The 16,751-nt window shown below is 52.1% G+C and overlaps 2 protein-coding genes across 2 annotated transcripts in view; one reads left to right on the plus strand and one right to left on the minus strand.

Moving 5' to 3' along the window:
• LOC309685867 (olfactory receptor 14A16-like) overlaps nt 1-16,751 on the plus strand; it is a gene marked incomplete at both ends in the record, with an annotated part of 61,098 nt that overhangs the window by 11,343 nt on the left and 33,004 nt on the right. The window lies entirely within an intron of this gene.
• On the minus strand, nt 5,378-15,331 carry LOC309685843 (olfactory receptor 14I1-like; the record flags this gene model as incomplete). The annotated part of the gene is made up of 2 exons (XM_082501547.1): nt 5,378-5,880; nt 14,887-15,331. The coding sequence occupies 2 exons, from the start codon at nt 15,329-15,331 to the stop codon at nt 5,378-5,380; spliced, it is 948 nt and encodes a 315-aa protein (XP_082357673.1).

Raw genomic sequence — 16,751 nt, forward strand, 5'->3', positions numbered from 1 at the left:
GGAGAATGCTGTGGGAAACAGTGTCAAAGGCTTCACTAAAGTCCAGATAGACAACATCCACAGCTTTTCCCTCATCCACTGAGCGGGTGACCACGTTGTAGAAGGAGATCAGGTTAGTCAAGCAGGACCTGCCTTTCACAAATATCTTTGATAATGTGGCACTGAGTTCCACCTGTCTATATCAGATTTTATCCCACAGCGAAGGACCGCAAAACTAGAAAGGGCTACTGCGAATGTGTCAAGAGAATTAGAAAAAGCCATTAATGAGGGCAGGCAGTATGACAGCCTTAGAGGAAGAAATCAAATTTTTATCAAAAATGGTAATATAGAATGGCTTAGCTCTAGAGCACCCTTTAGAAGTACAGAACAGAGTAGGTGCGTTCTTGAATAAGAGCTGCTGGGGTTTTTATGTCAGTCAAGATCAGAAAAACAAAACTGAGAGAAAAAAGAGAAAGACTCATTTAAAAATATTACACGAAATAGGGCAGGGATCTCCCCTAAATCTCTTTGGGTGGCTAACCTCTTGGCTCCCAGACTTAAGAACAGGACTGTGAACTGAAAGGATTTGGGTTGTTGTATTCACTCTCTTGTTTTGCTTTCTAATTAGATGGGTGTGTTTACAGTGTAATATTACCTTATGAACTTGACTTACGACTTAAATAATGAAGAGTATAGTGTGACCCTGACGGTGAAAGGAAAAGGAGGGACTGTTAGGAAAATCTCATTCCAGAACTATTGTAACAATTACTTTTTAGAGTACGAAACTGTATGAACTTTCTTAAGATATACAGCGTTTCTATTGCGTACTGCATAGCCATGGTTCAGTCAGCATGACTACAGGACCCAGCTCATTGTCGGGAGGAGAAGACAGCCCCCAGCCTGAAGAAGAAAGGATGCTCCAGCACTGAGCGGATGACACCATCCTCCCAGCCCCTCTGACACCCCTGTGAAACCCTCCCCTCATCTGGCATCAGAGATAAGGAACTGCAGCAAGACCGACTCCAGGGACGTCTCCATTAGGAGAGCAGCAGGTGGATGATGATGCCACAGCATGAGAGTTGCTTTGCCAAACAGCAGCCTGCGTGTGCGTGTTACGTAGCGATCACTCAAATTGTGTTGTACCTGAATGCTCTAAAGGTATAAGAACCATGTGTGAAACTGCATTTGGGGTGTCCCAATTTGACTGGGACCACTCGTGCTCGTGAACAGAGAATCACTCGTGTAATTCCATACTTTGTGTCCCAATCTCTCTCCTGGGACAGCATGGGCAGTTGGAAAGTTTTCATGATGTTATCCTCGAAGGCCGAGAATTGTCCCCAGGGGTGGCCCCGAAGGCTGCCTTTATGGTGCTGTCCTCCCAGGCAATGATCGTTCAGGAAGGACTCTGACTGAAACCATGACTCGAATAGGACTGCCTCAAGAACATGAGAGAGATGTGCCATCCTCCCCTGTGCAAGATGGTCCCCCTTTCGAGCCCAGTCGAAAGGAACAGGTGGTTTGCAAACTCTTTTGGGCAAGGATTTCAGATGCTTGTGCAATGCCTCACACAACTGTGGCCTGGGCACTCATAGACAACACATACCTGATCATTTCCATAGTGTCAGTGTCAGTGCGTGTGCCTTCGGAAACCATGTACGTGCTAACAAGCAATGGGATTTGGGTGAGTGGCGTGTATGTACAGTGAATATGAACTACAAATTTATACCCTTGTGAAGGCAGGATTTCAAAAGTTTCAAGCAAAGTCCTTACTGTCAAAAATGCTGAGTTTATTTTTTCTAAGGTAAGAATAACCTAGACTTTCTTTGTTTTAAATAAATGCCCTCTGTCCCCCCTTCCACTCTTCCTTGCCCAGCAAGACTGCAACCTGCTGCCTCCTGTTCTGCGGGTCGTGAGCCATCCATTGCAGAACGGCCTTGAACACGGCGTCTTCTTTCCCACTGAGCTCCTCCTTCTGCAGGACACACAGGAGGTCTTTGACAGAATGCTGCAGAAACTCTCTCGACACCCTGGTCACCCCCTCCAAGTGATGGGGGATGAAAGCATGGGTGTCTTCTCGCAGGTCAATAATAAAGTCAATAATAAAGGCAGCAGTAATACTCGGTGAATCTCCAGATGCCGACGCAGTTCTCCAAGCACAGCTGGGACTTTAAGAACTCGCAGCACAGTCTGACGATGCCCATGACGTTGAACTGGTCGGCCGCTATCAGCAAACGTTCAACGTTGTCGGCCGTGACCGGTACTGTGCTGGTGTAGGCGTACTCGATAATGAGCCGCATCATTTCAGGTGAAGTGCCGGGGATTTTATAGACATCGTTTCCGGCATTGCTCCAGCGGGTGGAAAACAAAGCCCTGAAAAAAGCAAAGCAGTGCTGGGGGAAAAGCATCTTTGCTGCATTAAACCCAGACCCTCTTATCCTCTGTGCCTCCTTCCTGGGGCACCAATTTGGGCACACGCAGTAGCCATGCTGGGAGGCCGTGAGGTTTATTAATTCATGTGTTACGAGCCGGTTGTTTTAACAAGGAGTCACCGCCTCCGGCTTTGCACAGACAGCCACAGGGCCAGTGCCCCCGTTGCTTCAACAAGACCACCAGAGAATGGCGCTGTGTGGGGAAGGAACACCTCCCGCCCCACGGCAGACAAGCCCGGCTGGCCATGCTCCAGCCCTGCACCGCATCGGGGGGAAGCACTGGAGAGACACTAAAGCAGCGTGACACAGCCTGGGAAATGCTGTGTGTCCCCATCCCCTCTTGTTCCAAGCACTGACCTGAACTATTGACTGCAGCTACAGAGGATGTTCTTGTGAGCACTGAACTCAATGCCACCCATCATAGAGTCTCTCCTCCAGGCAAAGCTCACTGAAGACGGTGCAAAGCACAGCACTCATCTTCCTCTCCCTGGGTGAGGATGAGTGTCGCTGGGAGCCAAGCTATCGCCCACGTCACAGCCTGTGGCAGTGGAAGGTGCTTCTCCTGGAGGTGCTACAGCGCTTTGTCTGTGCTCTCCCTCCAACACCGTCTCCCAATCCCTGCCTGTCTGGTGGCTCTGGAATGTGCCCCAAAGGGAAATCACAGGCACAGGGGTGACCCGGGACCGGCTGTGAGCCCCTGCGCAGCTGGTGCTTTACCTCCATATTGATTCATGGGTGGTGGCAAATGCTCTGTGGGGGTGGTTACAGCAGTGGGAGCAGAGCAACTGGCAGTGCAGAGGTAGACCCATCTGGGCTGCTGAACTGTGGCAAGACATTGCTGCCCAGATAGAGAATCTGGTTGTGAAAGTACATCATGTAGATGACCACGTACCCAAGGGTCAGGCCACTGAGGAACACCAAAACAACCAGCAGGTGGATCAGGCTGCTAAGATTGAAGTGGCTCAGGTGGACATGGACTGGCAACGTAAGGGTGAACTATTCATAGCTTGGTGGGCCCATGACGCCTCAAGCCATCAAGGAAGAGATGAGACATATAGATGGGCTCGTGACCAGGGGGTGGACTTGACCACGTTCACTATTGCACAGGTTATCCACGAATGTGAAACGTGTGCTGCATTTAAGCAAGCCAAGCGGTTAATGCTTCTTTGATATGGAGGACGTTGGCTGAAATATCAATACGGGGAGGCCTGGCAGATTGGTTCTATCACACACCCTCAAACCCGCCAAGACAAGCACCACATGCTCACAACGGTGGAAGCAAACACCTGATGGCTGGAAACACACCCTGTGACCCATGCCACCACCCTGAACAACTATCGTGGGCCTTGAACAGCAAGTCTGATGGCGACATGGCACCCCAGAGAGAATTGAGTCAGACAGTGGGACTCATTTCCAAACAGCCTCATAGACACCTGGGCCAAAGAGCATGGCATTGGGCGGGTGTATCACATCCCCTACCATGCACGAGCCTCTGGGAAAATGAAACAGTACACCGGACTGCTATAAACTACACTGAGAGTCATGGTGGTGGGACCTTCTAAAGACAGGATACACATTTGGCAAAGGCCACCTGGTTAGGTAACATTTGAGGATCTGAATACGTTTGGGAAGAGAGTCTGGGTTATTCCTGACACAAGCAAAGGCAAAACTATCTGTGGGATTCCTTTATTTTAAGGCCCTGAGTGCACTTGGTGGGTGATGCGGGAGGATGGGGATGATCGATTTGTTCCTCAAGGGGATTTGATTTTGGTGAGAATGTCCAATGAATAAAATGATATGATATTTATTGCTAAATTACCACTATATGTCATCACTGATACGGTTGCTATGTGCTCTATCTCTGGCATTGCAGTGAAAGTGACCTAAATTAATGAAGAATGAACTTTGATGAAACTGAGCAAAGTGCAGAAGTGATGGAACCAGAAGTGGCTGCAGCAACTGGCACCCGGGAATTGTCTTGAGATCGACATCTTCAACCCACAGATGATGGGCATGGGGCATGCCGGCTACACCAGCTGTGAGCTCCAGATGCAGCACGCAACAATTCAACACCACACACCACGTCTCCTGCCGGGAAAGACAGTTAGAACAAATGGAGCCCAAAGTCATGGACTAAATGAACTCAATGGACATTTCAGTGGGATGGGCCATGGACTAAGGGAAAGTTATCTCTGTGCATATATACATATATGAAAGACAGGAAAATGGTGGTGATTTATGGAAAAGTGTAAGACCTGGGCATGAGGTAAATGGTATAGAATAAGGGGCGGATGCTGTCCTGGTTTTGCCTGGGATAGAGTTAATATCCTTCCTGGTAGCTGCTGTGTTTTGGATTGACTATGAGAATAACATTGCTAACATATATTGTTTTAGTTGTTGCTGAGTGATGCTTATATTAAGTCACGGACTTTTTCAACGTCCCGTAGAAGGTGGGGGGGCACAGACAAGACAAGCTGGCCAAAGGAATGTTCCATCCCATAGACGTCATGCTCAGTAAGTAAATGTGAGTCAGCTTGGGGAAGGAATCGGTGATCACTTCTCCAGACAGGCGGGGCAAATGATCATTGGGTGGTGACAGTAATATATTTTGCATCACTTTATTCTATATATACTTATTATTATTGTTGTTGTTGTTACTGCTACTGCTACTGCTTTTATTTTCTGTTACTGTTCTATTAAAAAATATTTATCTCCGCCAATGTTTTGTTTTTCCCTGTTTTTCCCTTTTCTTGCTATTCTACCTGAGACATCCTGTTTCATATAAGAGCTGTTACCTGACCGGCCACATCTGACTCAGTGTTGTGCAAGGGTCAGACCCAGTAGGATCAAGCCCAAACACAAGTAGTATAAACCCAGAAAAATATCAATCAGCAGGGTTATGACAAGAGAAAAATTAGGCTCATGATCTAAGATAAGCCCTGGGCAATGTGCAGCGAAGGGGTGGCAGGTTATTGTCGGTGAAACAGCGTCCATTGGGCCAGTTTCCATAGGGCATCCTTGAGCTCCTGGTTCCTCATGCTGTAGATGAGGGGGTTCACTGCTGGAGGCACCACCGAGTACAACACTGCCACCACCAGGTCCAGAGATGGGGAGGAGATGGAGGGGGGCTTCAGGTGGGCAAACATGGCAGTGCTGATAAAGAGGGAGACCACAGCCAGGTGAGGGACACACGTGGAAAAGGCTTTGTGCCGTCCCTGCTCAGAGGGGATCCTCAGCACTGCCCTCAAGATCTGCACATAGGACAGTATAATGAAAACAAAACACCCTAAGACTAAACAGGCACTAAACACAATCAGCCCAACTTCCCTGAGGTAGGAGTGTGAGCAGGAGAGCTTGAGGATGTGGGGGATTTCACAGAAGAACTGGTCCATGGCATTGCCCTGGCAGAGGGGCAGTGAAAATGTATTGGCCGTGTGCAGGAGAGAATTGAGGAACCCACTGCCCCAGGCAGCTGCTGCCATGCGGACACAAGCTCTGCTGCCCAGGAGGGTCCCGTAGTGCAGGGGTTGGCAGATGGCAATGTAGCGGTCATAGGCCATGACTGTGAGGAGAGAACACTCTGTTGACATAAAAAAGAGCATGAAAAAGAGCTGGACAGCACAGCCAAAGTAAGACATATCCTGGGTGTTCCAGAGGGAATTGGCCATGGCTTTGAGGAGAGTGGTGGAGATGGAGCCCATGTCTATGAGGGAGAGGTTGAGGAGGAAGAAGTACATGGGGGTGTGGAGGCAGTGGTCGCAGGCGATGGCGGTGATGATGAGGCCGTTTCCCAGGAGGGCAGCCAGGTAGATGCCCAGGAAGAGCCCGAAGGTCAAGAGCTGCAGCTCCCGAGTGTCTGAGAATGCCAGGAGGAGGAACTGTGTGATGGAGCTGCTGTTGGACATTTGCTGCTTCTGGGCAGGGGGACGTGGTCGAGGTCTGTTACCAGAGATTTCCCTAAGGAAAATGAAAGCCATTTCCCGTAGACTTTGCCCCTCCTGTAATACGCCCTTTTCCTTTTCCAGGAGACATTCCTCAGCTTCCTGACTCGAGGTCTGGTTTACTCTTGCTGATTGTGCTGTGAGGAGGGAAGAGTCCCTGGGAAGAGTGAGGACTGGGGTCCGTGCCGATGTTCTACCTGTTCTGATGGAACCACCTACAATGCAGAAGGGCTTGTCAGCATCTGCACATGCACTGCTAAGGAACCAGGATGGCAGAAGGCAGTTGGAGAGGTTTTGGGTATTTTACAGCTCCCCCACCTCCCCTGAGCATTGTTCTGGGATGTCAGAAACCCTCAGCATTTCTGCTGCCCTCCAGGGGAACAGAGTGAGTGCTGTGAGACATGAGGATTGCCTGGGGCAGAGAGCAGAGTCAGGGGAGATGGTTTGTCCCTCCATCTTGCACTGTCATGAGATGGAGGGGGATTCCCTCTTCTATTATGCAATCAGACAGTGCTGAGAGCAGAAGGATCCATCTCAGACTATGAAATGTCTCACCCTTTCTCAAGTCTCAGCAGCCCACCTCTAGCCAAGGACACCCACGGCTCATTTCACCCACCCAACAGCATTTCCTCAGTCACAGAGTCTCTGTGTTTCTCTGTGGGGCTTTCCGATAACACAAAGGTGCTATGGGACAGGTTGGCATCCTGGAGGGCAGCTCACAGCTTCCGGACACCCAAAGGACTTACCCAATTTATGGGATCTCAGTGAGAGAAAATGGACTCCTTCCCCACCCCCACGGCCTGCATTGCCCGCAGCCCCACAGGTCAGAGGAAAGCTGGGACACTGGTTCCCATGGACACACCGGCAGGAGTGGAAGAAGATCAGTGTGGGACTCTGCAGCTGAAATTCCCATCCCAGGGAGGCTGACAGCAATAAAAAGACAACTTTAAAGGAGACGTGGAGAAACCAGGAGAAATCCCATGAGAGTCTGGCTGGGAGAGGCACGGGGAGAGGCAGCCGGGCACTCAGGGCAGCATTACCCTCACCCTGCTGGGCACACCACCACCCAGACACTGATCATGCAGGGCAGGTGCCCTCAGCCCCACCGCTGGGCAGCAGCAATGGGGCACGTGGCAGGAGGGATGCCCCTCGCCTCTCCTGCTGCTCTGCCGGGCACAGAGCTGACTCCCACCCCAGAGCCCATGGCCGTGAGGGCTGAGGGCTGTGATGGGTGACTCAGGGAAAGCATCTGCACTGCAGGGCTGGCTGGAGGTGCCCCTATCTCCCCTGCAGCAGGGCTTCCAGGAGCAGTCTCCCTCCTTCCCTGCCCATCTCCACTGCCTGGAGCTCGCCCTGCCAGCAGCTCTTTCCCTGCCCCCACGTCTCTTCCTTGCCAGTGCTCACAGACGCCATGGCAGCCCCCATGTGCCCAGCTCTGCCCTGCAGCCTCTGTGTGTGTGCAGGGGCTAAAGAGCAGGTGCCACAGACCCTGGTGAGACTGGAAAGGGGATGCTGGTGCTGCCTGTAGCCCCCAGAGCTGGAAACCAAAGACACAGACTCAGGAAAGCTCCTTATCTCTACAGGGTCCCTCCTTTGATCTTTCATTTGAAAGTCCTCTTGGACATGTGCCACTGCCCACCCAGCCAACGTAGAGAAGAAACAGCAAAAGAAATTTACCTTCATATTAAGGGAACTCCATCTTGAAAAGTCCCTCCAGGAATGACCAGAGGTCATCTGGAGGTGTAAAGAGCCCTGACCCACACAGCGCCCTCTTCAAGGTGAAGGACATTGCCCAGCCAGGGGTCACTCCTTCCACCCACAGCTTCTCCCCACAGAAGCTACGTGGGAGCTCCCCGGGCAGGCGGAGAGCTGACCCTGGCAGGCGGCAGAGTCCCTGCCCTGGCACACAGCCCCTGAGGTGCAGGGACCCTGCTGGCAAGGACAGCCCTGCCCACCCCTGCCTGCACACCCACCTTCACAGCCTTTCGACCGTTCCTGGGAGAGGGCAGCCGTCATGCCCTGATCCTCTGATGGTGAAGCAGGGAAGCCCCAATCTAGAGAATGTCCTCTTCTTCCACAGCAGAGAAATTATGAGCGTCCTTCTGAAAGATCCCACGGGCTGTGGGAGGTGCCAGCTTTTGGAGATCTCTCCAGCTACTGCAGCTGCTCGGCTTTGGGAAGAGTTCTCCCCCCATTCGCCCTCAGCATCCTCCCTCTCCAGACTGCCTTCAACCTCTCTCTGCCTCCCTGCTCTGCCCTCGCTGCCTGCAGGCAGTGCCCTCAGCCCTGCTGCGCTGTGCAGAGGAGCTGCTCCTGGGCAGAGCTGTCTCTCTGCAGCGCTGCCCGCTTGCCAGGAGCTCCCTCCGTCCCAGCAGCCCGGCCCAGCTCAGCAGCAGAGGACCTGCTGTGGCTTTCTCTGCCTCCTCCCTTCACTGCCCCAATCCCTCGAGGTGTCCCTGCGCCTCCAGGGCTGACAGCTCCTCCAAGGCAGCGGGGTCTCTCCTGGGGAGCAGAGTTTGAAGCACAATGAAGTCATCACCGACTGTCCCTCTCTGAACCCTGGACGGATCGATCCCTGTGGTGGGAAGGAATCTCTGCTCTGCCAGGGTGTGTGTACCTACAGGAGGCATCAATATTCAGTGTTCCTCAGCAGTATTCTTGAGGCCGGAGGGACATTCAGCTTCTCCAGTGCACCCCACAGACCCACCAGAGGGGGGATTCCTCTTGCCTCAGCTCAGCTGCCCTAAATCGGTGTGAGCTCCTCCTCTGAGGTGCCCTGTGAGTAACGGAGACAGAGGCCAGGAGGGAGCTTTTCCAATGCAAACACCGGGTGACATCTGAGGTGCCAGAGGTGGTTCAGGACATGTGCAGGGAACTGCAAGCTCTAATGGAGCAATTGTGAGAGGCAGGGCAGCATCTGGGGGCATTGTCCTGGATACTGGTGGGAAATCCCTTTGGCCAACAGAAAACATAGAAGATCACAGAATCACAGGATCACAGAATGGTAGGGGTTGGAAGGAACCCTCAGAGATCGTCTAGTGCAACCCCCCTGCCAAAGTAGGGTCACCTTCAGCAGGCTGGACAGGAATGAAGCCAGGCGGCTTTTGAATATCTCCACAGAAGGACATTCCTTAGCCTTTCTGAACAGCCTCTTCCAGTGCTTTGGTGCCTTCAAAGTAAATGCATTTTTCCTTGTGTTCAGATGGAATTTCCTGTGTTCCAGTTTGTGCCCATTTCCCCTTGTTCTGTTGTTGGGCAGCACAGAAAAGAGTCTGGCCCCATCTTCTTGACACCCGTCTTTTAGATATTGATAAGCATTGAGGAGATCCCCTCTCAGCCTTCTCTTCTCCAGGCTCAACAGACGCAGCTCTCTCAGCTGTTTCTCATAAGAGAGGTGCTCCAGTCCCCTGAACATCTTTGTAGCCCTCTACTGGACTCTTTCCAGCGGTTCCCTGTGTTTCTTGCACTGGTGTACCTAGAACTGGCCACACTACTCCAGATTCGGCCTCAGCAGGGCAGAGTAGAGGGGAAGGATGACCCCCCTTCACCTGCTGGCCATGCTCTTTTGTAATTCACCCCAGGAGACTATAGGCCTTCTTGGCCAACAGGGCACATTGCTGGCTTATGGTCAACTTATTGTCTACCAGGACTCCCAGGTCCCTCTCGGCAAAGCTGCTTTGCAGGAGGTGAACCCCCAACCTTTACTGGTGCATGGGGTTTTTCCTCCACAGGTGCAGGACCCTACACTTGCCCTGGTTGAACTTCATTATGTTCCTCTCCACCCAACTCTCCAGCCTTTCCAGGTCTCACTGATCGGCCTGCCATTTCCTGGGTCCTCCTTCTTGCCCTTTTTGAAGACTGGCGTGACTTTGGCTTTCCTCCAGTCCTCAGGCACCTCTCCTGTCCCCCTGACCTTTCAAAGATGATGGAGAGCGCCTTTGTAATAACATCTGCCAGGTCCCTCAACACCCCTGGGTTCATCCCATCAGGGCGCTGGGTGTCAAGTTTGCCTAAATGATCTCTAACCTGATCTTCCTCGACCAAGGGAAAGTCTTCATTTTCTCAGATTCTTTCTCTTCGCTCCTGGGTTTGGGATTGCTGAGGGCCGGCCTTACCAGTAAAGACTGAAGCAAAGAAGGTATCAGTAATTCTGCCTTCTCTGCATCTTCCGTCACCAGGGCACCCACCTCATTCAGTAGCAGGCCCACGGTTTCCCTGGTCTGCCTTTTACTACTGATGTACTTGGAGAAGCCTTTCTTATTGTCCTTGACATCCCTGGCCAAGTTTAATTCCAAGTGGGCTTCAGCCTTCCTCGTTGCATCCCTACGTACTCTCGCAATGTTTATATACTCCTCCTCTCCCTGAAAAAAGTGCCTCCCCAGCTCTCCTGTAGGCCCCCTTTAGGTAATGGAAGGGTCTATAACGTCTCCTTGAAGCCTTTTCTTGTGCAGGCTGAACAACCCCAACTCTCTCAGCCTGTCTTCAGAAGAGAGGCGCTCCAGCCCTCTAATCATCTTTGTGACCCTCCTCTGGACTCACTCCAACAGTTCCGTGTCCTTTTTCTGTTGGAGGCTCCAGAGCTGGATGCAGTACTCCAGGTGGAGTCTCACAAGAGTAGAGTAGAGGGGAAGAATCACCTCCCTCGACCTGCTGGCCATGCTGCTTTTAATGAAGCTAAGGATGTGGTTGGCTTTCTGGGCTGCAGGCACACATTTGTGGCTCATGTTGGGCTTATCCACCAACACCTCCAAGTCCTTCTCCTCAGGGCTTCTCTCTATCCATTCTGCACCCAGCCTGTATTTGTGCTTTGGTTGATTTCCTCTTGCAACTCTAAACTTCAAACATTTTTGGTGTTGTTATTCTCTTTGCTTGGTTTTGTCTTGTTTTAATAAGTGATTTCTCAGCGATTTTTTGTGCTCTGTTTGCAAAGGCAAGTGATCATAAAATTGGGGTGGGATGCAGTGAGAGGGACACAGGAGTGCGGTGCCAGTGTAGGTGCCTGGGACCCTCTGCCCAGGCTCCAGCTGCAGCTTCCCAGGGGCTCTGGTCTCCAGCAGCTCCTCTGGGACAGCGGCCAGGCCCAGGCATGTGCTTCAGAGACACAGGGCCCTCTGGAGGCACCACTGGGTACTGATGGTCAGGCAGCAGAGCGCTGCCTGGAAGCCTGAGAAATATTAACATGCATATGAGCATGACCTCATCACCTTAACAAGTGAATATTTGTAATAAATATCAGTCTTTTCCCATAAGATCAAATGAGTTTATTTTATAGGAAGAGGAGAGCTATTGATCTTCCCCTGTACTTGCATTGTCAGGACTCCCTCTCTCAGGCTCCGCATTTAATCTTCCTCATCTTTCTCATATTTCCCAACTAAACTGACCATGTCTGAAGGCACCTTTCCAGCAGTGCATCTGCACAGAAGCACTTGCGATTGCTCTCTACATTTCCCTTCCCCTTCCTCTTTCACCATTCAGACACCTCTCAACAATCCAGTTGTGGCTTTGAGCTTCAGGCACTTAAAAGCTGGCCTATCTTTCAGTAGTCTAATTCTGTTATTACCAAACACTTTAATTGTGCTTATTTTGTAATTTCCCATCTGTCTGAAACATGTATTGCATTTCTTCATCTGTGGAAATATCCAAACCCACCTAGACAAGCCCTGAAAAAGCTGATCTAGCTGAGCCTGTCTCAGCTGGAAGGCTGGACTAGGTGATATCTAGAGGTCTCTTCCAAACTCCATATTTCTGTGATTTTGTGAGTATAAAGGAGAGAAGTAAGACTGAAGGAAATTAACAACACGTAGCCTGTACCAGAAATAGGGTGAGATCCTGTGGAGAGGACCCATGCCGGGAAGGGTAAAAGTGTAAAGAGGAAGGAGATGCAGAGGTTCTGTGCTGACCATAACCCCCCATTCACCACCCCCACCCCCCACATGTCTCAGAGTCAGGGTGGGTAGAAGAATGGGGAATGATGGAGTAATCTGAGCCTGGGAAAAAGGAGTGGGGAAGGAGAATGGTCTTTAATATTTTATTATATTATATTTTATCACTATCAAAATCTATTTTAATTGGCAATGAATTAAACTGATCATCCCCAAGTCAACTCTTCTTTGCCCCTGACAGTAATTCGTAAGTCATCTCCTTGTCTTTATCTTGACTCGTGAGCTATTGCATCTTATTTTCTCCTTTTCTCCTTTTGAGTCTGGGGTGTGAAGGAGCAGCTGGGTGGGTGTCTGGCAGCTGGTCAAGGCTGACCCACCACAGGACCACCACATCAGGACGGCTGTGTCCAATCTGGGGCTCCCCAGCACAAGACAGACCCTGACAGGCGGGAGCAAGTCCTGAAAGGCCAGAAAGATGGGCGAGGCCTGGAGCACATTATATACAAGGAAAGGCTGAGAGAAATGTTTTGTTTGTTGTTTTATCTTTCCAGAAATCTCTCAGAGCCATACACTGGAGCACAGACCCAGGCAACTTGGCGGAGTCTACAACAATGTAGATTTGCAATATCTCTCGAGACAAGGCCATGAGCACCTGATGGAGCCAGAGCTGTCTCACAACAGGCTTGGCTGAGGGACCAAGACTTGACTGTGGCAAGAGCTTCTGGGATTTGGTGTGTGATGAGTGTCAGTAGGAAACTGGTTTCCTTTTTATTAATAATTGCAGTGTATTTGGGTATCACGAAGCTGCAAAGGATGGGGATGACCATGAAGCAAAGGTCCCTCCTCAGAGCTGGGCTGTACGGCCAGAGATGGAAAGCCCGGTGTGTGGAGTGGTCAGAAAGAATGCCTCTTGTGCAGCTTTCCCGGGGTGTCCAGGGAACATGGCGTAGACCGGGCCCCTCTCTTCTGCACCTTTGCTGACTTGTTTCCCTCACCGTGTCACCTGGCTCTGCCCTGTGGGCACCCTGTTAGGTGCCCTCCCCCTGCACACCCAACCAGGTGAGCTCTACACGGGTGTTGTCCTCTCCCAGACACTTTCCTGCCCAGACCAGCCCAGGAGAGAAGTCCAGCCTGGGCCGGCCCTACAGAAATCCCCACCACAGGGTGCTGCAGAGCTCTGGGCGCTCACCCCGCAGCCACAGCCCCTCTGAAGAGCACAGCAGGTCCCGGGGAGCAGAGAGAGGTGGTCTCAGCCTTCCTCATCAGCCCCAGGGCTGAGGGCCAGCCATAGCATGAGGAGACAGAGGCCAGTGTCTCCCACTGTGCCCTGCATTTGTCTCCAAGAGACCCTTATCACCAACTGCTGGCAGCCCCACTGAGCCAGCCCCTCTCCCCACCACAAGACTCCTGACCCAGGGGCTCCTCAGGCTTCTCCTGCGGCCCCAGCAACAGTGCAAAATGCCCTGAGCTGCTGTGTGCAGAAACGGGTCTCTTTTTCATTTACCTCCCCTGTGGAAGCATGGAGGTGCTCCTTTGCTCGTGTCCAGGGGTGTCCCTGTCCCCAGAGACCCTTTTCCTGGGGGACTGCGTCCGTGTTGGCCTGGCTGGCCACTCCAGCTCCATCCCCATGGTCCCCACAAGACCCTGAGCTGGCAGTGCTCTTCTGCAGGGTGAGTGGGCTGCGGTGCCCAAAAGCCACAAGGAGACAGTCCCAGGCAGGTCCCTGTTGGTCATTCATCATTACCATTGGAACTGGGCGCCCACATGTAAAGCCTCAGGACAGACTCATTCCCCAACACATCGCCCCGTGCCATCCACCCCTGAGGCCATGACGAACCCCAGCTCAGCAGCATGGTCTCATGGCTGCAGTCTCTTCAGCCTATTCCTGACCTCAGCTTTGGAAGAAGAGCTCAAACTCCAGACACTGGGACTGAAAAAATCTACTTTTATTAGAAAGCTGTGGCGTGGGAGAAAAACTCTACCATCATGAAAGACACACGTACAAGGCCTTTGAGTCAGACTGGTCAGGCTGGGTTCATGCCTCTGGAGAAGTGGAGTGGATGTAGACACTCCTGGGCAAACAGGACTATCACAGGTAAAATGCCCAAAGCACAGGAGGTTGCTGATAGGAATTCAAAATCACTTTTGAAGAGACATGGGCTGCTTATCACTGCTGAAAGACAAGTGATTGAAGAAGTTTCTTCAGTGCGTCATTGAGCTCCTGGTTCTTCATGCCATAGATGAGGGGGTTCACTGCTGGAGGCACCACCGAATAGAGGAATGCCACCACTAGGTGCAGGGATGGGGAAGAGATGGAGGGGGGCTTCAGGTAGGCAAATGTGGCAGTGCTGATAACCATGGAGACCACAGCCAGGTGTGGGAGGCACGTGGAAAAGGCTTTGTGCCGTCCCTGCTCTGAGGGCATCCTCAGCACAGCCCTGAAGATTTGCATGTAGGACAGCACAATGAAAACAAAACAGACTGAAGATAATGAAAAACCAAACACAAGCAGCCCAGCGTTCCGGAGGTAGGAGTGTGAGCAGGAGAGCTTGAGGATGTGGGGGATTTCACAGAAGAACTGGTCCACGGCATTGCCCTGGCAGAGGGGCAGTGAAAATGTATTGGCCGTGTGCAGGAGAGAATTGAGGAACCCACTGCCCCAGGCAGCTGCTGCCATGCGGACACAAGCTCTGCTGCCCAGGAGGGTCCCGTAGTGCAGGGGATGGCAGATGGCAATGTAGCGGTCATAGGCCATGACGGTGAGAAGGCAATACTCCCCTACAATCAAGAAGACAAAGAAAAAGAACTGGACAACACATCCCCAGTAGGAGATGGCCCTGGTGTCCCAGAGGGAATTGGCCATGGCTTTGGGGAGAGTGGTGGAGATGCAGCCCAGGTCCAGAAGAGAGAGGTTGAGGAGGAAGAAGTACATGGGGGTGTGGAGGTGGTGGTCGCAGGTGATGGCGGTGATGATGAGGCTGTTTCCCAGGAGGGCAGCCAGGTAGATGGCCAGGAAGAGACAGAAGGTCAAGAGCTGCAGCTCCCGTGTGTCTGCCAATGCCAGGAGGATGAAGTAGGTGATGGAGCTGCTGTTGGACATTTGCTGCCTCTGGGCATGTGGTCCTGTCCTTAGAGGAAGGGGCAATGAAGAGTTAGGGGAGATTTTTTTGATGAAAATCAAAGCCTTTTTCCTTAGACCCTTGACGGCTACACACAAACCCCATTCTTTTTCCAGGTGACCTTCCTTCATCACTGGTCCTGCAGCTCTGGTTGGTGCTGGTTGAGTGTGCTGTGAGGAGCAGGGCCTCTGCCTCTTGGCTGCTGAGGAGTCAGCCCTGCCTTGCAGCAGTGGGTGTGTGGGCATGGTGGGGGCAGGAGCCAGTCCTGGCTCTTGTCTTAGAGGAACCTACTTCTAACGCAGAAGGGCTTTTCAGTGTCTGCACTCCCAGTGCTAAGGAACCAGGATGGTAGAATGGATGTTGCAAGGTTTGGGTATTTTACTGCTTCCCTCATCCCACATGGGGAGTGTTATTGGACGGCAGAAAGCCCCAGCATTTTTGCTGTGCTCAGGGAGAACAGAGCGAGTCCTGTGAGGCAAGAGGATTGCCTCTGGCTCAGTGCAGGGTGAGAGGAGCGTGTCTGCCTCTCCATCTTGTTCCCAGAGCCTTGGGCTTCCACCTTTCTCACATGGAGGTTGATCACACTCCCACCTTACCCTGGAAGTCAACCAGACACTGGTGTCACCAGTGGTGACACTGGTCACTGCAGACCGCTAAATGTCTCACCCTTTCTCAAGGTCTCAGCCCCCCACTTCTAGACAAGGACACACATGGATCATCTCACCAACCCAACAGCATTTCCTCCATCATAACATCTCAGTGCTTCTATCTGGGGCTTTCAGATAAAACAGAAGTGCTCTGAGGACAGGTTTGCATCCTGAGGGAAGGTCACAGCTTGGAAGGACACCTCAGGGAGGAAGCCTGTTGTCCTTATGATGATATTTCATTAAGTAAGAGCCGGCTCATATCCCAGCCCTACAGACTGCGTTGAACACATCTCCACGTGTGCCAGGAAATCTGGGACACTTGTTCCCATGGACACAGCTGAGTTAAAGGACACACAAGATCAGTGTGTGTCCGCAGCGGAAACTCCACCTCCCCAGAGAGCCTGACAGCCAGAACAAGATAGCAATAGCAATAGCACAGACCCGTAGAGGAAGAAGGAAAACCACAGTGAGCTCAGAGAGGCCGTGGGAGAGGCAGCCGGGCACTCAGGATAGCCTTACCCTTACCCAGCCGGGCACGTCACCTCCCGGACACCAGCACTGCCTGGCAGTCGCTCTCAGCCCCTGTGCTCTGCAGAGGGCAGCGGGCACACGGCTGGAGAGCTGCACCGCGCTCTGCTGGAGCTCTGGCTGCAGAGGAGGTGTTTCACGCCTTGGACCCCACAGCTCTGAGGGCAGAGGCTTTGCTGGGTGGGAGAGGAGGCAAGGGGGCTTGCTCAGAGGAAGGGGTCTGCAC

The sequence above is a fragment of the Vanellus vanellus genome (genome assembly GCF_965231255.1).
Source record: "Vanellus vanellus genome assembly, contig: HAP1_SCAFFOLD_89, whole genome shotgun sequence".
NCBI classification, from domain to species: domain Eukaryota; kingdom Metazoa; phylum Chordata; class Aves; order Charadriiformes; family Charadriidae; genus Vanellus; species Vanellus vanellus.